A 26958-nucleotide genomic window follows, 5' to 3' on the forward strand; every position below is an offset into this window, starting at 1 on the left:
GACAGCTTTGGTTTTGCGCTCATTCTATTAATAGCTTGGAGGTTACCGACTGTGTTTTTTTAAAAGCTGGCCATTTTTTCCCATTAAGAGTGCCGCCTGCTGCATTTTATTATAAATACAATAAATAAATAAAACCAGAAATTAGAAAAGGAAAAAAGGGACCTTAAAAAGCAACCAAGTTTAAATACAAGATGTACTTAGCCTTCGATGTGAGGATTTTAATGCACATTTATCCAGGAGGAAATCTAAATGAATATAAGTACGCATACAGCCAGGCTGCTGTGCCATTTGCTTTGGACTTATTGTTTTTGTAACACTAGCTTGGTTGTAGTCGTAGGCTTATTTTTTTACCTGTTGCTTGGTATGTTTTATTATTTAATGTTAATATATATTAAATTATTTTTGTAGAATGTACGCCTTAAGCATGTTTATTTTTATTCAGTTTTAACTGAGTACAGCGCTGTGTAAATTTACGGCACTCCATAAATAAAGCTTAATAATAATAATATCACACAATCACTATGCAAAAGGATCTTGTAGCACCTTTGAAAATGAAGGAAAGAGGTTTGTATTGTAACGTAAGCTTTTGTAGGCTTAAGCTACATCTGCACTGCAGAAATAATGCAATGTGATACCACTTTAACTGCTTTGGCTCAAACTTTGGAATTCTGGGCTTTGTAGTCATGGCAGTTAAAGTGGTATTAAAGTGTATTATTTCTGCAGTTGCAGCCTAAGTCCACCTCATCAAATGCATGGACCAAAGTGCCTGGAAACAGATGTTGATAGCTATGAATGATCAGGTTGTATGTGTAAATAGCAATATAAATGCAAAAGCTGTGGGTATGGTAATGAGGTGACAAGTTCAGGAGGAAAGATATTGCTTAAAGCCAAGGTGAGCAGGTAACCGTATGAATGGTGGAGTTATTTGAATGTAGTGTGATGCTGGCTGGGAACTAGAATAGAGATGTGATAAACTGAGCAAGAGAACTGGGGTGTTAACTAGTGTTATGTGTGTAGTGTGGAAAATAACCATTGTCTCTGTTCAAATTGCAAGAAAAGAGATTCCACCTAAACATTAGGTAGAGCTGTATAACAGTGGAATAGACTGTCTCAGAGAGTGGTGGACTCTCCAGGTCCTTAATGACAGGTTGGGTGAACATCTTGCAAGAGTGCTTTTGTTGTGTATTTTAGCATGGCAAAGGATTGGAATAGAAGGCCTTTGTGGTTACTTTCAGTTTTACAATCTCATCTGGCAAACCTTAGCCCTTAAAAAAGATGCAATTGTAGTTCTAATGGTACTGGTGTAGAGACCGAATGCATCCAGTTCTCTGCAGAAAGTTGTCCAGAATTCGACTTGTAGCTCCCAACCAAAAAAATATCTGATTATTGCAAGGAACGATCTGTTAGCAAGAACCCTAGTAAATAAGGAAACTTTACTCTCAAATTCACAAAACCTTTTCATTATTATTATTATTATTATTGCTATTATTATTACTATCATTATCATCTGTGACTGGAAAAGGTGCCTCTGAGCAATAATAAAAGCAAGTGGGAAAAGATGTAAAACTGGAGCTCACGCCTCCGGCATCCGGCGCACAGTACATGCTCAGTGCTGAGAGTTGTGGCGTTGTCCTCCTGCCTCCCCAAACTTGTGTCATCGAAGCTTTGGGGGGAAGGAAAAAAATGGCCTCACCCATGGGTGATGAGCTCCCAGGTAGAGCTTTTCGGAAGTCTTTACGTCTGAAATGGGAGGTTCTGAATACCCAAAGCAGGTCGGTGCCTTGGCACATCAGCTTCCATCATATTAAGCTGCAAAGTCCACATTGGACAAGAAACATTCCCGTGAAGATGGAAGGCACCTATTGAAGATGGAAGGCACCCATGTTCGTTGCAGAAACAGTTATGGCAACGAGAGACTGAAGGGTCAATGAGAGTTTTTTTCTGTTTTAGAAAAAACTTATTTCTGAACAGAATGTATGGGCATGAATTTGGTTAGACTAGAGTGTATATTTGAGAAACAATTTTGCACAGAATGGATTTATTGCTGCAGGAGATGAAGAATCATCTCTCCTCTTTCTCATGCTTATGGTAGATCTATCCAACTACTTAGCTTGTCACTACGAATGATTCCAATTCACCTCATGTGATAGAACCATAACCCATCATGCACTACATGGAAATATGATAAATCAAGGAGCAGATTTTTATGATCCAGGCCCAAAAGGGTTATGATAACAAACAGACATCAGGAAGAGAAGAAAAATCTGTTCAAGTTTATTTCTACAATCCTATGATTGCAGGTACTCAGAGATTTCTACTGGGGTATCACCTGGAGACTCCTGAAACAACTTCTGAGGAAGCTCTGTGGGGTGGGAAACTTTCCAAAAATAAAAATAAGCAGCAACAGCAGAGGCAAAGAGCCTCCAAGGTGTATTAATACATCTATGATTGTGGGTGGGTTTAGCAAAAGAAGAAAGAGGTGAAGCATAACAGTGATTCTCTTGATCAAACATGCATTTTGCAAGCTCCAGCTGCTTACAGGGAGGCTATTCCCATGACAAGATTTAGAGTAAACTTGACTGGAGGGATATCACCGAACCAACTCTGCCCTACTAGGATTAGGCAAGATCCAATAAGGCTTCCCAAAAAGCCTAACTAGGAGAAGAGCACTACGTGTTCCACAGCATCAGCCATGCACATGGCACCAAGAGAAAAGGATTCCAACTCCTTCATGGCATGGCTTAGACCAGAGGTAGGCAACCTGCGGCCCGCGGGCCGAATGCAGCCCGGCAAGGCCTTGGGACCGGCCCCAGCCTGGTCCTGCCGCCGATTGCCGCCAGGGCCTTTGGCCTCTCACGCGAGGGACATGGTGGGGCAATTGTCTATAGAAGCCTCACAAACATGCATTTATCTTAACATTTTTTTAAATCAGCAAATTTTTTTGCGTGTCCTCCATTTTTTATTTAAAAAGTGCCCTCCATTTGAAATTTTGTCCTACATTTGTCCCGGTTTATTTATTTATTTAATTTTTTTAAAAAATTATTTATTTATTTATTTTTTGGCTTCGGCCCCCCAGTTGTCTGAGGGACAGCAACCCGGCCCCCGGCTCAAAAAGGTTGCCTACCCCTGGCTTAGACTCCCTGTTATATCCCCTAGTAATGTTTTTAAATTTTATATATTGATGTTTTAATTGTAATTTTGTAAGCCGCTTTGATCACTTTCGTGGAAAAGCGGGATAGAAATAAAGATTATTATTATTATTATTATTATTAGACCCATGAGGACTATAGTCTGAAAGGAACCACTGAGAGTGTCCAAAAAGATGTTGCCATTCTGAATTCTGTAATGGTGTCAGTGAACAAGTCACCAATGACTCCAGTTCTCAGACCTGTATCATCCAGTATATTAGGCTGCTATTCTGGAGGGCCTGCCCCTGATGTAAACACATGGTGGGGAAAGGAAAGGTCAGGGAGTATTAACATGACCGACTGTGACTTCACTACAAAACCGCTCAATAGGCACACCTGGCTGAGTATTTTGGAAAAGGGAGAGGTTCTCTATTGGTTGCAGAATGGACTTCCTTTAATAATCAAAATAAATACATTAATGAGTGTGTACCCCCGCTCCAGCCCAAAAACTCATCCACACAGAACAACCCCACAGTAGTGGTCACACAGGGCTTCCAATTTCTGACTCAAACCATATGAAGCTCCCAAAGGCAAAGAGAGTATAAAAATGTGGCACCTTCTGCGTAACTGCTCTAAAGACCTATCTGTGCAATCCATTCCCCATACAACAGGTGGAACTGTAAAGTGAGAAACACCAATGTTGTGCGAACTTTGCTGTTTCTATTATTCTTGTCTCCTTCAAGTGACATTCAGGGCCTGGCAACTGCAAAATGCACAACAGTTTTTAATTTTGTATTTACACTTAAAGAAAAACTTCCTAGACCCAAAGGGGGACTCCTGAATCTGACAATGAGTTAATTGCAGATCACAATTTTAAAAAGCAATCATGATTCTGAAGCCGGAGGGGCATGCTTAGAAGAGAAGCCCAAGGCTACAAAACTGCCTGAGGAACATCCAAAAGCCATCATTAGTTTAATACACACATGCTCACAACTGCCACTTGGCTATTTACACTGCCTGCCAGGATCTGAACTCATTTGCCCCAAATCAGACATCAACTTCTTGAAGGGGAGGAGGGGGGCAAAAGAAAAAATCCACCACAAGCATGCTAAGCTGCTGTCTCTGTAGGCTGCCTTTCAAATATACAGAGCTATATTACAAACTATACATACTGGGGAAATATGGTTAGTGTGCTAAGTAGCATGTGAGTACATTTTGGTAAGAAGGCCTTATTGAGAAGTGCATGCTGCTGTCTCTCGCTCTGAGGCTCCAAGGGCAGGCGCCTCATCTGCCTAGATGGGGAACATGGATCTCTCGTCCTCTGGCTCTTGGGCAGCCATTATCATGATGTCAGCAACTGAATGTTCTTCAGCATTTCATCAAAAGCCTCTTGAGATGGAGCCTCTGCATTCTGGAAGGAGACCTTGATCCGACTGTAGAGGCTGAAGGACTGCAGCTCCAGCCAGATGAAACCAAAACGGTCGTCATCAAACAAGACAAAGACGCCGGGTGTTCGCTCAGGGCTGGTGAAGCCGTGGCCAGCTATGAGACCCGTCCCGTAGAAGCTATGCAAAAATGAAACAGAGGATACAGTGAGGCATCTCAGAGATAGATTTCTGGCAACACACCACAGGATGCCTAGGAAAGACAATAGTTATCCACCTTCCACATTCAGTCCATCATTTCCAAGGTAAATAAAGATGGTCTTCTAACATGCTCTGGCCCACAATTTCCTTGGTACACTCATTCCAGAACTGAAGGTTCTCATCTCTTCTAATAAACATTATGTCCTTTCTCAAGCATATGCTAATAGCTCAAAGCCAGGCAGTCTCCCACCGCCAATAACAATGACAGGCAGGGTCCCATCTGACCACTGCAGGCAGCTCCTTTCTATGAAGAAAAAAGATTTTTGTGTATATGGAAAGTCACTCTGCATTTCTTCTTAGAATGTTTTTTTTTCTTCCAACTGATTTTGACATGCTCATTTTGCCTGTGTTTTCTCTCTTCTTTTCCCCTTTTCATTATTACATATGCCACCTTATTTTTAAACAGGGCCCTGGTGGCCCAGTGGTTAAATGCCTGTACTGTAGCTACTCACTCACAAACCATAAGGTTGTGAGTTCAATACTAGCAAAAGGGCTGAAGCTCGATTCAGGCTTGCATCCTTCCGAGGAGGTCACTAAAATGAGTACCCAGATTGTTGGGGGCAATTAGCTTACACTTTGTAAAACCACTTAGGGAGTGCTTAAGTACACTGATAAGCGGTATAGAAATGTACTTGCTATTGCTATTTTTAAAACATCAGTGTGATGTAAGGTACCTTTAAGACACAGCCCTCAGTGTTATCAGCTGCAGTATATATACTATTAAGAGGGTTGGAGAGGAATTGATAGCTCTCTCCTCCTCATCTCACTCTCCTGGGACTGGCTGTGCTCAATAGATCATGGATGAATAAACTTACTACTTTTACATGAAGACTGGACTCTGTTTGGATTCTTACAAGGTTGGTTTCCAACAGCAGACACCACAGTCAGGATTGAAATGGTGAAATAAGCCTCCTACAGCAAGGACCCCCGTGGTGCCAAGCCAAAGCATGGCATTTTATTAAAGCTTTTGGGGACTAATTTATTTCAAGTTTTAAATTGTTTTTTTTAAGTGATTTTCACTGTTCCTTTTAAAATGGTTTCACTGCTGTTGTGTTTAATATGTTTTTATATTGTGCTAATCTCCAAATATTTTAAACAATTTGTATTGTGTGGAACCCTGAGATCCTGTGATAAAGAACAGGATGGAAGTATTTAAATAAATAATTGTGAAGTTTTTGGAAGTGTTTGGCTGTGCAACAGGCTAAGGGATAAAGCACTGCGTGTTCTCCATGGATCACAGAAAAAGCAACACTTTGCTCTCGTTTTTTACCACGCTCTGCAGGTCCGAGGGTAATCTTCATTCCTGGAGGCAATGCCACCCGGCAAGACAAAGGGACAAGGAGAAGCTGCTTGAGCAGCTGCTCCCTCTTCCTCTGCAGGGGCTTCTGCTTCGTCCCCTCCAGTGGCCCCAGGAGGATTTTCACTGTTCCCAGGAGGCAGCTCCTCATTTTGGCCCTTCTCTTCTTGGCCACTTTCCTCTTCCTGCTGCTGCTCCCGCCGCACCTGCTCTTGCACTTCCAGAACAATACGGGAGAGCTCACTGAAGTTACTCAGGTTTTCAATATCAGGTAGCTGGATGGGATGTGCCAGGTCGATCTCCACTGTCTGCTGCCCTGCTGGGATGTTGGGGTCCCCCTGGGAGTGGACAAGAAAGAAAATCCACACAAATGCCTTGGTGTTAGGACAAACCACCACAAGCTCTACCATTCCAATAACTTTGTAACAATCTGATTTTGTCATTTTCCTACTCTGCCCTTTATTCCTATTGACACTGTTGTTTTTCCTGCCGCATTGCTCCTTATGACATGGATACCCACCCCGACATCTTTGCCTTTTAACTCTTCTGTTTCTGTTCCATCAATCCGCATTTTGCATCACCACCCCCTGAGCCACTATGATACTGCCTATTCAAATAGATTTCCTCCTTTCTCTTGGTTCACCACTTTCAGCAAGCCTTGTCCTCTCCCTTTTTCCTGCCACTTTTAAGAACCAACACTCCTCATTCCTTCTTCAACAGTCTTGACATGAATCAGCATAGAGCACAAGAACATAAACTGGAAATACAGCCTATCTGAATTAAGAAGATTCAGTAAAAGTTGGGATGAGCAGATAGGTCACACAGCTAGAAGCAGCTGCTATGACTCCTGACCTTCTTTCCACTTTTCAGACCTCCCTAAATGCTTCTTCTCAGTTCATCTTTGCAACCCCTTCCTCAGGAAAACTGATCACCATTCCAAATTCTTCAAGAGAGTCCAGATTTAAAAGCAACAGTGCACCCAACTAAACTGTCTATGTGCAAACAGACAGTACTTTAAAACACGAGATTCCAGGTAGCAAACATGTTACTCTCCCCAATAACACCACCACCACCAGCATGGAGATTTCCCAAGTCATAAGAATGGCTCTATGTTTGCCATTCCCTATGTCATTCTCTTGACCACATCTAGTCATACCATAAGACTATAAGAAGGGGAGTGGAGGAAGAAGCAGTGGCCAATCTGCTACCCCAAAGCTAAGGCAATGCACATTCAAACAGGGAAAAATTAGATGCTCACAGTGATTTTAGTTCCTTTGGCTTTTTTCCCATGAAAGCTGAGCATGACAATTTCGAGACCATGGCTCCCATATGTCCCCTTGAAAAGGCCTGGCTCGATGAGATCATCAGGACTACGTGGAGGGAGGTAGATGCGCCTGTACGTCAAGCAATTGCTGAAATATATGAACAATCACAAGTTGATTTAATGAAGGCAGGGCTAGGCCTGTTTAGCATTACATCAGAATCAGTTCCAAGGTATGGAATTTAACATTAGACAAGGTCAGTTTTCATTTTTTAAAACCATATGCCCCCATCAAAGAGATGTCTAGTCCTCTTCTAGCAGTTTCACCAGGTCCTGAGAGAGACTCAAACTACATGTGTGCCTGTTGGAACTTCCTGCAGTCCACAGATTGAAATCCACAGAAGTGGGTGACACTTTGCCCATCTCCCTGTATCAATTCCTAGTCCCCTCCTGTTGATCCCACATTGGCATGACTCTTTCATTTCCATTCCCCTGCACCGTTTCATTTCTTCCCCAAAAATGTCCAAAGCTTTTCAAAATCAACAATGGGGAACTTAATTTTGTAAGCAAACAAACAAACCAAAAACCACCAAGCAACCTAGTTTATGGATTTTGCTTTTCTGCTGCTATTTTTACAAAAACTTAAGTAGATTTCTGATTAATGGCCTAAAATGGACAACTGATTTCAGACAGTGCCTAGGAGGCTTTTGGAATCTTCTGCTGTGTTAGATTGAAACACTGGAGTTTAAAGAGGGTGATGCCCCCCATCTTACATAAAGGAGAACATTTATATGCATAAAATAAGTCAAAGGGAAAGACTTTCAGGTTGGCTGAAAGCACCTTGGGAATCTAGAACCTCTGTTGGAAGATCAGAAGTGGCCAGCAATGTGGTCTGGAGAATGACTGCACCTCTCTTTACAATCTGCCTATACAGTATACAGTATCTGCAAGTATTGCAAAAGTACCATCAGTCCACAGTGTACTCTAAAGCACAAAGAATCCAAACCTGAATAGGACATTCCTTTGGAACATCTCAGCACTCAGAGAAATATGAAGCATTATTGTGGGCTAGTACAAATTATTCTGAAATCAAAATCTTTCTTTTTAGCAGCTGAAGAAGAACACTGGGGCGGGGAGGGAATGAAGGTATCTCTTAGCAAGTACATTTCTATACTGCTTATCAGTGCACTTAAGCACTCCCTAAACAGTTTACAGTGTGTAAGCTAATTGCTCCCAACAAACTGGGTACTCATAGGGAAGGATGCCTGAGCCCTAAATTTCCCTGCACCTTACTCATATTGACTAGTGTAGATGAACTTCATCAAGATGAGTTCTTGCATGTGTTCATGGAAGATGTCTTCCAGAGTCCGCCCCCATTCCTCTCGCAGCCATGTCCGGAATTCCTATGGCACCACCCAAAAGAGAGAAACAAAACCAATTAGTCACAGCTGCTAGGCACCCAATGCTCTGACGGGATCTTATGAATGGCAACATACCTGCGGGCAAGAGGCTATAGCAAATCCTCTAGTGTTCAGAGCCTGGAAGAGTGACCTCTTAGGACTACAACTCCCAGAATCCCTCTGTCATCATGGCCCCTTGACTAGACTTTAATTCCCAGCATTTCATAGGGAGAAAGTTACTATCATAAATTGGTCTGTTTTCAAAGACCTCGGCAGGCTGACTGCATTCCTTTATATACTCACTTAGATAACCTCTCTTCCAAATGTTTCCAGTGTTGATTAAGCCCCAGCTTTCAGATGCAGCAAGAAAACAAAAGGAATCTTTTCTGAGGGCATGGTGCCTGATGGCAAACTATTTTAGTGTTACAGCACTCACTGAACCATTTCAGGACACTGATAGCCTAATTTACCCTAATGATCTTTCCACAGAGAGCATGATTGTAATTTCTTCTTCGCCTACACCCCTGACTCATCCGCCTCTTGACAAGGAGCAGCTCTTTTACCAGACATTTGCTTCCCAGAGCACAGCAACAGCATTTCAGCATTAATTCTGCACTGCTGGGTGTGACATTAATTCCTCAAGTCAGATGATGAGCTCCTCTGTCTGATTTACAGAAGCAGCTGTCTTTCCCCCCCATCTGTACTGTGCACTCCCTCGTATTGCAAGGCAATGGAAAACAACAAGTTGGGCACGGAGAAGGAGAGGACTAGGTGAATGGGACAGAACATGATCCTGATATGCAGTTCTGAGTTTGAGTCCACACAGGTCCATTGCACAGTGGCTTAAATACAAATGCACAACCTTCTAGATGTGTCATGGAACAATGAAACCATTTCTCTTCACTCTTGGCAGACTAAGGAAACAGAGCCTGATCCTGCAGACCTCTGCAGGGATGTAAGAGTGTGTGTGTATGTGTGTGTGTAGTTGTGGGCACATTCCCCTCCCTGCTACAAGGCCTGCCTATGTAAGGATCAGAAAACAGTTCTGTGGATGACTTTCTTCCCACAATGACCTGATACAGCAAGGCATGTTTTATCTGTAATTAATAATCTGTGTTTTCACTAATGGCCTATTTTTGTATTACTGTCAACACAACAAGCTGTTCTTAAAGCTAAGCTGTGCTACTCAATGAAGCCTTCATATCTAGACAGTCTTTATTGTTCCTCCCCCTCAATACAACTTATTTTCAAATAAGCAACTGGAATCTGCGTGAGATCTCTATCCAGTCCCCATCTTGTAACACTGCTGGGATAAGGGGCAATGTGTAAAGCATGGTCTCTTCTATGTGTCATTCTCTCAAAGGTTTCAAAAGCAGTTTGCTGGAGGAGGTATAGAGGGAAGGACTGATGTTCAGCATGGAATTGGTGGCCTAGTACTTTGAATCCTGGCAGGAGTGCGAAACCCATCACCCCCTGCCACTCCCGCATAAAGGGAACTAAAAGCCACTCTCCACTTAGCAATGTTCCCTTCCCGGCATGCAAGTCAAGAGCATAACCTATGCTGAATGGTGCTCAAGCACCTGGACAGCAGCCAAGCTTTGGACACAGAATCTGCAAATGACCTTTGGCTTGCATGTGCAGGTGGGTGGAAATATACAGCACAAAACATTTGTCCAGCAAATAAACTGAAGCCCAGGTTTACATTGCTGTTCACAGATAAAAGAGCTGGCTAGTCATGACTAGACTGAGTGTACCACAACAGACCAAATTTCCAAATATGGTTCTGGGTCTCGTAGTGTCCCTTGGCAGCCACAAAAGTAGAAAAATGTGAATTGCCATACTTAGGCCAGAAAAACAAAACACCACTTATTTGCTAGCAAGCTTTTTATTACTCTATGCCTGTTTCATCACTGCTGTGGAAAGGCTTTGTGGTGAGGAATAATCTGAAATATGGCACAAACAATTTGTTGTAAACACCTGAAACTTAGGACAACCTTGATTCTTTATTTTCTATATGCTGTCTGTAACTTGCAATTCTGTCTTTGTGCACAGAAGTTAAGTAAAGTTTTAAAAATTCAAAGTATTTTAATTCTTGATAAGTTTACAAAAATCCCAATACACAGACTGTTCTAATGCTCCTCCTTAATGATTGCAAGCCCAGTGTCAAAGCCTATTTTCTCTTTTCAGCACTGTACACAACCAAAGTTTTATGTTAAAGGAGTTTACATGTGAGCAAGCCAGACTGAACTAACTCTTAGGGATTCTGAGCAAATATTCACAAGGTCTCTTTGTTAAACTTCTATAAATCATCATCACCATCATCTGGGCTGGACACTAACTAAGGAGGCATTTCAACATGACTTACCTCTTGCCTTCCTCCTGACATACGGTGGTGATCTGTCTGGTTACACTTAGTAGAAAATTCATCCTTTTTCACAATCTGCACAAATTAAAAAAACACAATCCACAAAATGGTGAGCCACAAACCCTCAGCAAACACAGAACCACTAATAGCTTAAAATGACCACACCATGGAAGTTCTTTGGGACGTAATGTTCTGTCATCATCTGTGGTAACCTAGGGCTTGTCTATACTTTAAAAAATCTTCACTCACTCCAAATTGGCGGCGATCTGGACACATGACGTTCTGAATAATTTTGGCATGTATGGCATTTTTAGTGGCCTGATGACTTATTTCATAGATAATTCAGGGGGAAAGGAATCACGGGTTTGTCTGGATTTTCCTGGAAAACCCAGATGTTCAGTAAGTGTGTCCGGTGGATTCACACTGATGGCAAAGGAGTGGGCTGGGTGGTTGGGACATTAGGATTGTTCCCGCTGGGAAGTCATGAGTCCTCAAGAGACATCTGAAAGATTCGAGTGGTGCGACAATAATTTTTTTTTAAAGGCTGATGAATTTGTGTGCATAGCTGCACAAAAGTCTATTTGCTTGCCTGATATAGCTCACCTGCACTTCTCTGCATTTGCACTGAATATGTCTGTGTGCATCTTTGACAGACCAGCAAAAATTGTAATAATGCAGAGCAGCCACTGTTGTATGGTGAAAATAACTCAAGGAAGCTCACTATTTTACACTGACACAACCTCTGCATTTGCTGTGAATAACCTCAATTACACTTTTAAAAGTACAGAAAATGTTGCTGTGAATCTGGAAAATCTGGGGAACACCAGATTTTACTATATGTGCAGACAAGTCCCTGGATAGGCAAATTGAACTAGCTCACCTGAATATGGCCACTGTGGGGTCCCTTGTGGCCATACATGCACTCAACTGTGGCACTCCTTCTCTCCATTAAGTGAATCCTGAAGAGGGGCTTGAATCTCATGGGGTCGTCCACGTGAGGGTCATGTGGAGGCAAATACATCCAGCCAATGATGAACAATCCATCCACCTGACAAATGTGTGATAAGGAAAAGAGAGAGAAAGTCAAGACCTGTTTGGCTTTTATTCCGGCAAGAGTTAAGCTTCTTTCCCAGATGGCAACTCTGCCCCAAGGCCTTCTAGGCCCTAGGTCATGGTTATCCCCTTTCAAAGCTGGATAATTGCCTTCCAGTAATATTGCTCTATTGCTACAGCTCAGCTGCTCACCATCCAAACTCCCAGAGAAGAGGAGCTCATTTTATATAGACTTTCAGATTCCCCAGTTCTTTGGACCCCTGGGGCTCTTTGAGTTCCTGAGAGCAGCTGTGCTGATAAGAGAGTGCAGCCATAGAAGCCTCAAACTAATTAGGTGAAAAGCACCTCAACTTGGCAGCTCTCTTCTCAGCAGGAAGGGACAGAAGATCTACTCCTCAACTGGAATAAGCAACTCACATCTCTGTCTCTCTACTCCCTCCTCCCTCCTCCTCTCTTTCTTTTGCTCTCTTTTACTCACACATACAACCCTCCAAGGGATGATTTTGATGACTGCTTGAGACAGAAAATCCAAATGATGCCCAATTCCCTAGCAATGAACATTGGATGCAACGCACAGTGAAATTCACGTCTCCAAACTACTTGAAACTGGGCAAGAGATTTCTCTACACTTGCGCAATCTTCATTCGTTTTGATAGTTCTGGTACAAGAGAAGGTATCTTTGGATTGCAGCCACTCACTGAGTTCCTTGTGCCTCCCATTGTGCTGTCTTTATGGGTACTTTTGTGGCAACCTTCTTATCTGACTTCTTGGGTGAGCTGTCCCTACCAAGTCTTCAGGCAAAGCTTAAAGCTGTCCTTTCTCCCTGCTCAGGCCTTCCACCATGTTTCAATCTAGTATCGCTAATTCAGGAGCAGAAAACATGGACAGTGGTCACAAGCACACCCCACCCATTTTTGTGTCCAATGCACCATTCTAAAAATTGTTGTTGTTATTGTTGTTATCATCATAATATCCCACCTTTCCCCAAAATTGGGACGCAAAGAATGGACAGTCCTAGAACTGACACTCCAGGAATGGTGACTCTGGTTTACAAGGAGGCACAGTCTCTCATACTTTGTTTCACTCCACAAAAATAAATTTTACTAAACAATAATAAAAGTTTCTTTGTGAGGGGCAGAATGGCTGTAGTACTTGGGGTGGGACATTGGATCCTGGACCTCTACAATTTGCCTGTTCTTGATGTAGTTACTGTCTCTTCTTCAACACCCTTTGAAAGGTATAACTGATCAGTTTAAGGACACAGGGGAAAGGCAAAATTATAAACCACCTCTAAAGTTTGCCAAGGCTTGAAACTCCCTTTAATACAAGGAGGAGAGAGGTCAGGCTCACTTCTGGAGTAGTTCTGAATGGTGCAAGCGCCTTGCCAAGAAGTCAACGCCACGTCCCGGAAGCCTCTCTACTCACCACCACATTCAAAAGCCCCCCGTATGGTCCAATGTCAGGTTGCCAAAGCCCCAGGATGTGCCGGTACCGGTGGAGTACTAGAGAATTGAGGTTGGAGGGAGGGGGGAAAGAGAGAGAGAGAGATATCAGATGGAAAGGAAAAGAAATTCTCAGACACAAAGAAGAACACACACAGAGGGACAGGAAAATGCAAAGCTCTGGGGACTCAGCTCTAAAACCAATTTTCTGTGCCCAGCAGGAATTATTCAAATTAAAGCAACCCTCACTCTATTCTGCTTATTTTCGTATAATTTATTCTGCTTCTACTACTCATCACGAGGGGGAGGACAGACTGCGAAGCAGACCAAATCCCATCCCCCTACTATAACAAAAATCTTAGGGCTAATATAAATAAATCATTTGCTTTTTTATTTGGCTTAAACATATGAAACAGCCTTGGAGGCACAAGGTGGGGGAACTGACACTGGATAAGGGCAGAAGCACAGTCAACTAAAGCAATGTACATCTCACTTCTGCTTTTATGTTTCGTTATGGTGGTGGTCAAAGAAAGGGCACCAGGAATTCTGATCGTGGATTTCCAGCTTCACAGCTGTTTTACCTTCCTTTGAGTGCTGCCTTGGTTTCATGACATTTCACCAGACATAATCCAATTGCACAGCTTTGCTCTTGTTGTTGTTCACCTTCAAGTGTTTCCAACTTATGACAACCCCATCACAGCATTTTCTTGGCAAGATTTGTTCAGAGGGGTTTTCTGTGCCTTTGCCTTCCTCTGAGGCTGAGAGAGTGTGACTTGCCCAGGGTCACCCAGTGGGTTTCCATGGCTGATGGGGGATTCAAACCCTGGCCGCCAGAGCTGTAGCTCAAACCGCTACACCATGCTGGATCTCTTCTGGTGGGATATCCCAAAGGATAAGTAATTACCTCCTTCTTTTCCTAAGAACTTTACCCTCAACTTATCCACAGGTCATATAAAAATCCATTATTTTGGCCCCAAAATCTGTTCTCGGCTTCTACATGAGGTCGACTTATAGTCAAGTATATACGGTATCCTCATTTTTGCAGCTTCCTTTTCCAAAGGTCACAACATCTCAGCTGCTTGGCAATACAGATATGGGGAATCCCACCATAGGAGAAATCAGATGGCCTTGTCTGGCTGGCTGACGATGGTCACTGAATGCCCTCCTTCCTTTCTATGAGATGCAGCAATTTTAGTTCTAGTCATTATTTAGCAATGGTGCCTCAGATCACCACTTTCATTAGCAATTAAAGCAAAAAGAGAAAACTGTGGAAACATCCAGCTGAAGAGAACTGCTTTGAATACTCCTTGATTTCAGTGGGGGAACTCTCATAAATGTGTTTAAAATGCTTCACAATGACTGGACTGCATTCACAAGAAATTACCAGTTAACTAACAGCCTCGCTGTCCCACTTGAAGTCATCAGAAATCTCAGAAAGGCCCAGATGTTGGTCAGTCTCCTCAAGGGATCCCTCAGTAAAAGTAGAGCTTTGATCAAAAATAGCCTATTTTCAAAAATACTGGAGAATCAGATTGGAGAAGGGCTTGTTCCTTCTTCCCAGCAACCTGCTGGAGAGTCCCAAGCAACCTGAAACCACCTCTTGTGCCCAAAGTCTGCATCTTCCCTCCATTTTCCATCTTAGGACTATAACCAGATATAGATTTCATGGCATGAAAGTCAGCTGCTGTCACCACTTTGCTTCCCCACACAATTGAATCTACTATATTGCCTGATAAAAGGGTTCTGGAGAACGCTGATGCTTTTGCAGAGTTTTGTGATGCTGCGGTGGCCTGATGAAAGGATGATCCAGCAAGGGTGCCACAGAGACCCCACTAAGGTCAGAATGTGTCATCCATTCCATTTCAGAGGCTCTTGCCAAGGCAAAAGCCAGGCTCCCCTTTGGAAACCTTAGTACAAAGATGGTCCAGCTTCCAAACACCAGTTAAGAACATGTTGTGAAACAAAAATTGCATCGTTCCGGTGAAGAGCATGTTATTCCCCACATCTAATCACATCAAAACATAAGAAGCTGCCAGACACAGTGTCAGGTCATTCATCTCTCTAGCCCACATTGTGACTAGCAAGAGCTCTCCAGGATTTGGGGCAGAGAAATGTCTCCTCCTTTTAACCTGTTATCTGATCCCTTTTAAACAAGATGCCAAGGATTGAATGTGGGATGCTTTACATGCAAGCCATGTGTTCTGCCCAATCTTGTGGTGGAAATCTGCATTGCACACTGCTAATCACTGACCAGACCAAGTTACATATGTAGTTTTTTAATTAGAATAGACAATGAAGGCAAAGTAACACTGGATTCATAGTGTTTGTGCTTTTGTTTAGAAGGGAACAAATCATGAACAAGGATACATCTGTGCCAGCCTTATTTATTTCCATTTTCATGACAGAGGCTGTTGTTTTAACAGACAAAATTTTGCCAGATTTTCTCCAGCATCACCTTTCAATGGTCAGGATGTTGTACATGTTATTGGTTATCCAGAAAGCAGCAGAGATATTTATTTTAAGGGCAATCTGGCAAACTGAGAGCAAACCAAACCACAGCAGCATGTGAGCTTCATGAAAAAGAGAGTGAAACATCTGAATACAAAGTACATTTCTAAATAGATAAGAAAGCATATTTGTATTTCAGACACCATCATAAATGTTTAGGTCCACACTGTAAAAACAAAACAAAAAGCAAGATACCCGCCACGTGGTTTGTGAGTTAGTTTTTGTTTTGTTTTGGAAAAGAACATTTAGTAGCCACCTTAATTTCCCAAAGAGATCAAAATAAAGAGAAAAGTCTCAAAGGACTAAAATTTAATCAGGGCTAGGAACGTGCACAATTGCTGCTACATAATGATTTAATTCTGGTTTGTGTCAGTGTAATGGTAGCTTAACAGATTGGAATCCATGGTCTAAATGCAATTGCTAATCCCAACTAGAATAAACTCAGTCAATGTGATTTAAATATATGTCGATTTATAAAACCACTGATTCAATGGGTCTAATCTAGGTAAGGCAAACAATTGGATTTAAGCCCCAAACTATATCCCAGACTTTATGGATCACAGTCCAACAAGGTTAGGAAAACTGGTCACAATTACATGGGGAGGTAAGACATTTCTAGTTTCTCTTCCTGCTATGGCTGTCATGATTTCCCACCTTCTCTTCTGCTGCCCTAAGACCATACAATGTTACTGTTCTGCAGTGCTGTGAAATTCCATTTGTGTGGCAGAGATGTTTTGTCTGGAAGGAGCTATTATGGGACCCATCAGAAGGGTGCTAGCTTAAAGGCAATAACCCTTTCCACTGAGCTCTTGGAGACCTCCTGGAGACCTCATTTATGGCTTGTTGCCTATTCTAAATGCCCTACAGAAAGCCTTACTGAAGCCAGAAAGCAACTGGAAAGGACTTCCCAGATGATGATGATGCACCTTGCTCTCAACCATTTGTCTTCCAGGACATCATCCTTCTTAACATTAATATAAAGTTCTCGAGGACTGCAACACTTCGTTGAACCCTGCTCACCCTCAGGTTGGCATGTCCGTTCTCCAGCAAACCTCCACATTCCAAGATCTCTCTCTCTTGCTGCTTTTATGGCAGTGCAGACTCCTACCTCCTGGCATGATAATGGTGGTCCTTCAGATTTAGTGCTCTCACAACATACAGCCAGCCCCCAAAAGCCCAGAGGAAGCTCTGTTTGCCAGTTAAGTAGTCAGGCAGGCACACTCCATGCTTACACAGTGCAGAAAGCATTTGCCAACAGAAGGTACATACGGCAGGTGTAAACATCTCTGTATTCCATGTGCTCGTAGTCGGGAAGGATTTTCATAAAACGTCCCGACTTCACTCGTGGGTTTATACCTGAGCAGACACAGCAGGGTGAGTATAAGAAGCCTGGTCCCCATCTTACCTGTCCCTCTTACCACCAAACACCCACTTTTGCAATCTTGAGACTGTTGGAGAAGCAGGGGAGGGGCTCTTTTGCTGTGTTCCAAACTAAAAGGTATGGGCAAGAATTCCTCAGGCTGCAATGTTCTCAAACGGCTTATAAGGGAAAGCCACAGTAAGAACTTTCCTTAAAGTGAGCAAAATAAGGCCCAGAATCTGTCATTCTGATACCTTTCTGCCAGTTAAGCCAAATAAATGGCAATCCAAGTACTTATCCAGACAATCATGTCAGTGTGCACCTCTGTGATATTTTTATCTGAGGCAGTGGCACAAGTTCAGCACTAAAATCAAGACAGAAATATGGATGAGCAGAGGAAAGGGGTCTTCATCTCCCCGCTACAACATACACACTGCTTTCTGAAAGCCTGAATAATATGTACAAGAGCACACAAAGCAGGGAAGGCTTGGTTTGCCAAGTGCGAGGTTGCACACAAACTCCAATAGTCTCAAAACCAACTCCAAAATGCTGGTCATTGGTTTTAGCCTTGGCAATATGCCTGTCCAAAGCTTCAAGGCAAAACCCAACCAGACCTGCCTAATGTGGAAGGAGAGGCCAGTCGCCTACTACTAAGCCTGCTACTAATAAATGACACACACATGTAGGAGAGTCATGCAGAGCATTAATACCCATATGTCTGAAGAGATAGAGAGGCAGAGCTATTTAAGATCCTGACATTTCTGGAGCACAGTGATGTGCTATAGGAACCAAGCGCATTATGGCTTCACAGATAAGGAAGCTGTGGCTGTTTATCGGCAGGCTTGCTCTTTCTGACACTTTTAAATCATTCAAGTTAAAGACTCAGTACAAATTCACTTTCAGAAATATAATTCAAGCTGGAACACATACAGTATTTGCCACTTACGTTTAGCATACACATCTCGACATGACACTCCTGTGATCTCCAGCTTCCGCAGGTTCTCACAGACACCATATTCTGCAATTAGACAGAAAAGATCGTGTCACAGAAGATTAAGATCTGCTCCTGCATAATGCCACCTACCGTCTCCTGACAAGAATATTAGGCCGTCTTTCTCAAGTCTCAGGACCTGCAGGCTTCCACTTCAGTTCTTGCAGCCAGCTTTAGAATAGAGCCAGCTCTAGAACACATTCAACTGAACAAGGCCCAAAATGGCCAAATGTGATTAGGCTTCAGCTCAGAAGTCATATTTTTGTTACAAATCCATAATTAAGGATATTGCTGTATTGTATTGTTGTACGGATTATAGCTCCATCCATCAAATTCACAGAGGTATATGAACAGTAAGCATGGATAGAAATAGCAATGAGCTACAGACAATGAGGTCATTGCTTCACTGCATCTGATGAAGCAAGCTATAATCCACAAAAGCTAATACTATGAGGAACTGGTTAGTCTTGAAAGGTTCGCAGAACTCCATTGTTTTTATTGCAACAGACTAACATGGCTTCCCTCCTTTAAAGTTTAAGCTATTCAGCATCCTTGAATGGCATAATTGTGCATCTTGCCCATACAAACAAGGTTGAAAACTACCCACAAAACACATGACCCACAAGTAACCATTTTTGACATCCATCAGGGGCTCATGGGACCTCGTCTTTTTTGTGTATGCCTTGAATGGCACCAGATGAAAAGCAGGGTATCAGGCACCTAACAAGACAAGATACTGAGCTGCCTTGGCTTAATCAGTAGGCCACAAAATGCACAACTCTGGCCCCATACAGACAGGCCAAAATAAAGCTGCTTCGGGTCACTTCGGAGGTATGCTGTTTAAATGATGCATGCATCCTAAGAGTCCGAAAGCCATGCCAAAGCCACTCTCCATTCCTTAGGACTGGTGCATGGCTTTGGTGTGGCTTCTAGACTCTTAGGACGCATGCATCATTTAAACAGCATACCTCCAAAGTGACCCGAAGCAGCTTTATTTTAGCCTGTCTGTATGGGGCCTCTGCCTTCAAGTATAAACCTAAAAGCAGCAAGCAAGGCTGGAAAAATACTGTGCATTTCTAGGCACCAGATGCAATATTCTAAAGACATCCTCTCCAATAGTGGAAAATCCTACATACTTTGAAACACAGGCATAGCCTACCCTCCTTCCTCACTCAATGCAATTGCAACAAACTGTTTTAGCCAATTGTGTTGTATACTGCGGGAAGTTTCCAGACAAAGATACGCACATGACAAATGGACTTTGCTTCGATTTGTTTAAAACAGAAAGGCAGTTCTTAAGACATTAGCTAACAGATCTATTTTTTAAAAATCAGTTGCAAAATCCACAGAAATGGGGGACGAGAGAGGAAGTAAATGGCAAAACAGAAGGTTTCCAAAGTCAAAACAGATCAGATGCCTGCCTGGTGGGTTGAAGAAGGAAGCAAACCATTTGTGTTCCAGGCTTTGGATGTACTAGCGAAAACCAGACCAGCTTTCTAGAGTAGGAAATTAAAGGTGTAGCTTTACACGTCCAGCACCTGCCAGATATTAGACACCAGAGAATCATCTGACATGAAGCTCATCTAGAAAACATGGGGCAGGGATGGGGGAAGGAGGATGCACTGCAATGTAATGAATTCTACATTGATTTGAGAAGCCATTAAAATTCAGCATGCAAAGTATTTATCTATGCTTGCATCTGAAAGTAATCCACAACAAAATATGCTACTTGAGGGTAACTACTACAATTAAATCAACAGATTTAAGTGTTTACAAGGTTCCTACTGCTTCAACAGACCTGATCTAGTTGGACTGGCAACTGGGCCTAGGCCCCCTAAGAGTGTAAGAGAGCGCTGCAAGACGTTTGCTCATCCCTGAGAAAGCTGCCAAAGAAAGTGATAAATGTATGGATTTGAAAAGCGTAATGTGAGAAAGCAGATAATCTAAAAAAATAGAAGAAAACAAAAGCAAGTCTCATTTTCCTTTTGAAATCCAGCAGCTGTGGTCTTTGCAACATATGTTCGAGTGAAGTCATTGTTTTGGTACGTAACATGTTCAATTTAAGCTCCAAGAAAGTGTGTTCTCTTGAGAAATTTGTTATTTCAGTCCCCTTTCCCTCCTTTAGACACCCCCCACTCTCTCTCTCACAGACACACAAATCAAATACAGACTTCAATGCGGAAGAAATATGTCAGAAATAAAGAAAAGTTTGACATTTATGTTCCTTCAGGATCAGAGTTAAATAAGGAATCACAGGAGGAAAAGGTAGAAACTCCTAAGCAAGGAGGAATCCGCTTTCAAAGAAGCTTGGGGGTTTTTTGACTAACCAATCTTAGAGTGATGTGACACACAAAGGACCCAATTTTCTGAGTTTTCTAACAACATGAATTAGAAAAGGCCAACTTTTTTGTTTGGGTTTTGTTTTGCTTTTTTAAAAGTTGCACCAAGATGCTCTAATCTAAGATCTGGAAGCTATAGTACAGATTCAAATGAACATAATGATTGTCCACAAAATTAACAGAGCATTTCTGTCTGGCAAATTGTTCTGTTAGCAGTGCCAAAGTAAAAAAAAAAAAACCAACAACAGATAAAGCCTTTGTTTAGGCAACAGAAACCTAAATTCAATTATTAGTCTTAACTAAAACAATCCCATTGAACCAATGGCAAGACAACACTTATGTAGGGTCCACTGAGTCAGTAGGTTTACTCTAATTGGTACTAAGACTTGAACTTAAGCCAGCCAATGATCCTGTGCCAAGACAACAATCCTCAGGCTTTCCTGGTGCCGTTTTCTTCCAAGACAATTTCACTACAAGGGCTCCCACAATCCTAAGGCAGGCTATGGCCAGGCTGACATGCTGGTCAGGAAGGATGGGATTTGCAATTCAACAAATGTCTTCTGAAGATACATAGTAGGTCTGCCTCCAATATTATAGAGCTTAGTCCTATGAAGAAGTTATGTTTCTTTTGTGACAGTAATGCCTTTCATTCCTTCAGTTATACTGTTTTAGATACAGTGGGCCCTTCTTATCTATGGGGTTTCCATCCAGCACCTCGCCATGGATGGCATGGGTATTCAGTGGCAGTGTGCATGCAGCCGTTCTCCCAAGGCCAAATGCACATGCGGCCATTGAAATCAATTGGTTTTGCCATCTGCAGATGCTCAAATCTATGGATGGCAAGCCCACGGTTGGAGCGGTTGCACTGTGAATCTCTTCTTTTAATCTGACGCTATGTAATTTTTTGTCTAGCCAAAGAGTCAGATCTCACCTCCTCTGCCTTGTCCTCTGTCCATATGACATACGTTTTATTTCCCCCCCCCCATATATCTTTATTAATCGTTTCTAAAACAATCCATTTACACTTCATCAAATGTACCAATAAACTACATTTTAGAAGAACAAAATTAAGCAAGGCTAGCAGTGACCAGCATCCTGGAGAAACATCCCTTTCATCCTTTGAATGAGTACTGCGTAACCCTCAAGGACTCTTGTGTCAGAGACCACAGAGATGGCGGGCGTCTGCAGGCCAAAAAATAAACAGAAGAGGGGAATGTGGAAATAAAACAGCATACCTACATTACAGGGCTCCTGTAAGGATTAGCATGTGAAATACTCTGAATGCTCCAAAAGACAAGTAAAGTGTTATCAATATTTATTCTGGTGGGCCGGAAGGATCTGGTACTGTAGAAATCAATAGCTTGCCTGCTGTCTGTAGCAATAGGAAGGGCCTTTTGTGGGAAACAGTGCAGTTACCATTAGGACTATTTTTAAAAGAGCGTTCACTGCTGCAGCTCACCAGAGAAATTAAATACAGAAGCCATCTAAAGATGACTATGGGCAGAGATGTACATGCCAAAAAAGAGATGCTAAAAAGACAGTGAAAAAGAGGGTGGTGATGGAACTATATGAATTAGTCCAAGGAGACTAAATTTCCAGTCTCTGTTCAGCAATGCAACTCACTGTGTCAACTAGGAAGGGAGCTTCCTGGAAGAGAAAAATGTCATTAAAGAGTCTGGAAGTGCCCTTTTTTTAGTAGGAAGGATAGGGGGAAACCCAATCAATTTAACTTCCTATTGCTGTATATCCTGTGGCACAAACAGGTGCCTTTCAGGCAGATAACCGGTCAATCCAGTTATGTCAAGCCACATGCCGTGTGGGCAGACTAACCAGATCTTGACAATTCGGTTGTTGAATACTGTGGCATTAATCCAGGAACCTGTGTGCATTCTGAGGTCACACACCGAAGGGCTTTCCTATTCAATGCAGAGAGAGGGCCAGCCCAGGTCTCACAAGATTGCAATTGAAAGGGAAAAGTTCTTATGGGTGGGGTAATAACAGCTTGCTGGATTTCGGGTGAATATTAACCCCAACCATCACCCCATTGTAACAATCTAAAGATATTGGAATCTGCAAAGCAAGTTCTTTATCGGCCGTTTGTGCCCTTCTGTCCATCTTGAGCCAACCTCCAGATTGCCAGGAGGGCAGAAGCCAAACATTTTCCTTCTATAAAGCAAAGGTCAGAACAGTTAACAATTAGAAATCAACATGGAATTTGGAATTGTTGATTAAACAGAGTCCATTACAAACAGAAGACAGGCTTCCTAATTCAGTTTGCACCCGTGGGACAGTCATCTTCTATTTATAGGCTTGGGCAAAAGTGAATTGCATCCCTTGGCTTGACAAGCTCAAACTCAGAGAGAGGGTGTTTGTCCCACAAGGAGGACAACAAAGGCTACGCTGCTTGCTATTGCTGACCCACAGATGGACTCACAACAAATTTGGAACCGCCAGTAGGCACCAATCTGGGTAGACAACTTTGCATTAAGACTTTAGACATGCAGAGCAAGGTGTACCTTGGACAACCTCTTCTCTCTCATGTTGCACCTCTGGACAGGAAACATTCTCTCACTATGTTTTGTGTGAAATTAAAAACAATTGAGAATATAGAAGAATTGTGAGAAATACTAGAGAGAGATGTTACTTTCCATGGCCAAATGCCAGAAATTGGCTAACAAACTACTCTGATAAACAAATCCTGGGACACTTTGGAAAACCTATCTCATAAGAATACATGAAGTAGCCTGTTTTGTGGTAGGGAAAGAGAAGATAGAGATTTCTTCCAGCCATGGAAAAGGCTTTGGAAGAAGAGAGCCTTCAACACAATTCGGAGCAACAGAGTGGCCTGCTGGAACAAGTGTCCTGACACTGAATAGTTACAAAGGAGGATATCTTTTTGTCCATCCTCCCCCCACCCCAAAAACCAATGACAACACAAAATGGCACTTGTCCAAAAATCATCCCAGGCAAAGAAGACTGCAGCAGTCTGAAGCAATATGATACTATAAAATCAATTTAAAGAGTGTTCCAAGCTGCACTCGACCCACAAGGATGAGTCAATCCTGGCACATCTCCCTCAGCAGAGCTATCACACAAATTGGGAGTTAGCCCTTACAGCCACAGACATGTCCAAAGACTCCACCTCAGACAAATGCAGACCGGCTGCCCTCAGATGTTCATCCCCAAAGTTCTCTCTGGCAGACCCAAAATGCACAGCTTCATAGCAGGGAACAGATGAAGCTGCCACGGACTGGGAAGAGAGAGGGAATGAGGCCTCGCGTTAATGGGCCCCAGGGCACAGCTCCAAATGGAAAACTAAAGAGAAAGCACAGAACAGAATGTCACCTTGCTAGGAAATATTCAGCCGTACATTGACTGGAAAGGAAGCGCTCTCTCAATCTGTGATGTCTGCAGTTTCTGAGCAGAAAAAGGATAGGAGGATGACACTCACCGCCAGCACTCTGAAAATCATATTGGGCATTCATAAATCAACTGAGTTATCTTCCTTATAACTTCCAGAACTGGACACTAATATTCCCAACATTTTTTCATGCTAAAGACAGAGTAATATCCTTTCATGCCTGTGATTTTTCTCCCTCAAATGCCTAGGCTTGCGGATAATCATGTTATAAACAACTGGATGGACCTTTTTATATACACTTGTCCCCCCATATTCACTAGGGTTAGGGGCACAAGACCCCTGTGAATATGGGGGGAAAGATGCAAATAACAAAATACCATGTTTTTCCCTGAGAGGACACCTCTCTAGGAATCTCTAGGTCCTCCAGGGCAACTCTGTAGCCAACATCTGACAGACACTGACCATAGAGTTGCACTGGAGGAGCTACAAAGGCCTAGTAGAGCATTCTCTCTAGGAATCTCTAGGTCTTTCAATGCAACTTTTAGTTAAAGTTGACCATAGCGTTGCACTGGAGGGCCTAGATATTCCTAGAGAACATATTAATCGAAGCCGTGAATAATCAAAGCCACAAATATCAAAGCCGCAAATACAGAGGGAAGAGTGTACATGCATTTTGCCAGACCCAGCCTGCCAGTCTCCATCCATCATTTTTTGCTGCTCAGCATTACAAAAACTGTGGCCAGATACCCAGGAGATCACTGTTTATGGCTGCCAGACTCCTCTTGGCTTGTTGGGCTACAAGTGTGCATCCCTGGTTTATGTACTTAAGTTTGCAATATTATACAGAATGGAGACCTATCATTGGCCAGCAAATGAAATGACTAATAATAAGAAGCAGTTTATAAAGATGCAGGTCTTAAATATGTTCCTACACCTGGTTCTCTCACCATTCTCTTCCAAGCACACGATCTGTTCCCTTTTCCTCAGGTGACAACTAGACACAGAAGAGCCTCTGCTTGCTTCCTTCCTTTAACCTGCTACTCTGGGAAACGGACTTGCTGGCTGAGGAAGCAGCTTTTTCTATGTGACTGCTGTGTTTCCCTTTTACTGGTAGGTTTTTAATTCTTTTGTATTATCGTGTGTATAGGTGTTCATGAAAAATATCCCTTCCAGCAGCTACAACACACACAAATATAAACACATCTATCTGGCATAACGTGTTCATCCAAACAAATTGAGCTATTTAAATTACAAGTTCAATGGTAAGTTCAATTGTTTAAATAATTAAATCAGCGATTCACAAACTTTGATGCCCAAATTTTGACACAATATTCCAGGTGAAGAAAAACAGAGTGATACTTTGACTTCCCTTGATCTTTCTAGACACTAGACTTCTATTGACGAAGCACAGAATCGCATTGGCCTTGTTAGCTGCTGTGTCGCACTGTTGACTCATGTTCAACTTGTGGTCCACTTGGACTCCTAGATCCCTTTCACATGGATACATCGCCTTAAACCAGGTGTCCCCCAGGATCCTATATCTATACATTTCACTTTTTTCTGCCTAAGTACAGTATGTTCTATTCCTTCCTGTTGAAATTCATTCTGTTAGCTTTGGTCCAGCTTTCTAATCTGTTCAGGTCTTCTTGAACTTTGATCCTGTCCTCTGGGGTGTTAGCTACTCCTCCTAATTCGATAAGCGTGCCTTCTATTCCTTCCTCCAAGTTGTTGGTAAAGATGTTGGAGAGCAAACTGGGCCCAGGACAGAGCCCCAAGGAGGAGGAAGAAGAAATGGAGCCACTGCTGAACTCATCCTGGATGGAGGAGCGGGAGGCTTGAACTCCGGGGCGATTCTTGGGCAGCTAAGCCTCGAATTATGGAAGGAAAGGAAAGGAATCTCTCTCCCCCTTTTGAACGAACACCAACTCTATAATGGAAGGTAAAAGAAAGGAAGATCTCAACCCTCTGTCAAAGAACCCTAACTCTGTCACTGACAACCCTTTTATAGCCCCAGCCCTGGCACAAGCGGTAACTTTGGCTCCATCGCATCATTCCCTCTCCTGTCCCTAAACGTAACCCCAACAAAGCCCTCAACCCTAATCCGAACCCTATGTTTCTGTAGCAGATCAAGGAATCTATATGAAGTTTGTCCCTCCATATTTGTGGCTTTGACTTTTGCAGATCTGGTTATTCACGGATTTGATTACTATGTTCTCTCTAGGAATCTCTAGGTCCTCCAGTGCAGCTCTATGGCCAGCTTTAACCAACAATTGCCCCGGAGGACCTAGAGAGTCCTAGCGAGGACGCTCCACTCGGCCTTTGCGGCTCCTCCAGAGCAACACTCTGCTCAGAGTCCGTGGGAGAAGAGAGTGCCTTCGGCTCCGGTCCTGACCTTCGTGGCACCTCCGCCTCCAAATGGTGTCCGTTTTGAGGAGGCGTCTGAAGGCGCTGCAGACCAGGGCCAGGTTTGGGAGGTCTGTGCCGGGCAAAGAGCCGAAGATCTGGACCAGGAGCTCCGGGGGAAGCTCCAGGAGGGACAGCGGAGAGGCCTGGCTCGGCGTCGGTCCCTCGATGCGTTCCTCTGAAGCGTCCTCTTCCTCGTCCGCCAGCGCTCCTCCTCCTCCGCCGCTGCCTTCCTCGGGGTCCGTGTCCGCCTCGCTGCTGTCTCCGGCCGCCCCTTTCCGCTGGGAGCCCCGCCGACGGCAGCCTCGGGCCGGGCCCACTCCGCACAGACGGGCGCACACCGCCATGACGCCGCCGCTGCTCCTGCCGCCTCAGCGACCGCTTCGCCTCTGAGTCTGACAGAA

General features: G+C 43.1%; 1 protein-coding gene across 3 annotated transcripts; it reads right to left on the bottom strand.

Annotated features, from left to right (window-relative positions):
- Positions 1-3560: 3560 nt before the first annotated feature.
- Positions 3561-26958, bottom strand: FBXO31 (F-box protein 31). Of its 3 annotated transcripts, XM_042437372.1 has the most exons (10): positions 26544-26958; positions 18407-18478; positions 17370-17456; positions 13576-13652; positions 11978-12145; positions 11098-11172; positions 8626-8735; positions 7330-7483; positions 6045-6409; positions 3561-4693 (listed from the first exon to the last, which is right to left on the bottom strand). In XM_042437372.1, the coding sequence occupies exons 1-10, from the start codon at positions 26899-26901 to the stop codon at positions 4471-4473; spliced, it is 1689 nt and encodes a 562-aa protein (XP_042293306.1). In that variant the 5' UTR covers positions 26902-26958; the 3' UTR covers positions 3561-4470. The 3 variants fall into 3 exon arrangements, with proteins under 3 accessions (XP_042293306.1, XP_042293307.1, XP_042293308.1); XM_042437373.1 differs by lacking the exon at positions 17370-17456; XM_042437374.1 differs by lacking the exons at positions 17370-17456; positions 18407-18478; positions 26544-26958 and having other exon boundaries at positions 13501-13635.

The sequence above is a fragment of the Sceloporus undulatus genome, chromosome 8 (assembly GCF_019175285.1).
Source record: "Sceloporus undulatus isolate JIND9_A2432 ecotype Alabama chromosome 8, SceUnd_v1.1, whole genome shotgun sequence".
Lineage (NCBI taxonomy): Eukaryota > Metazoa > Chordata > Lepidosauria > Squamata > Phrynosomatidae > Sceloporus > Sceloporus undulatus.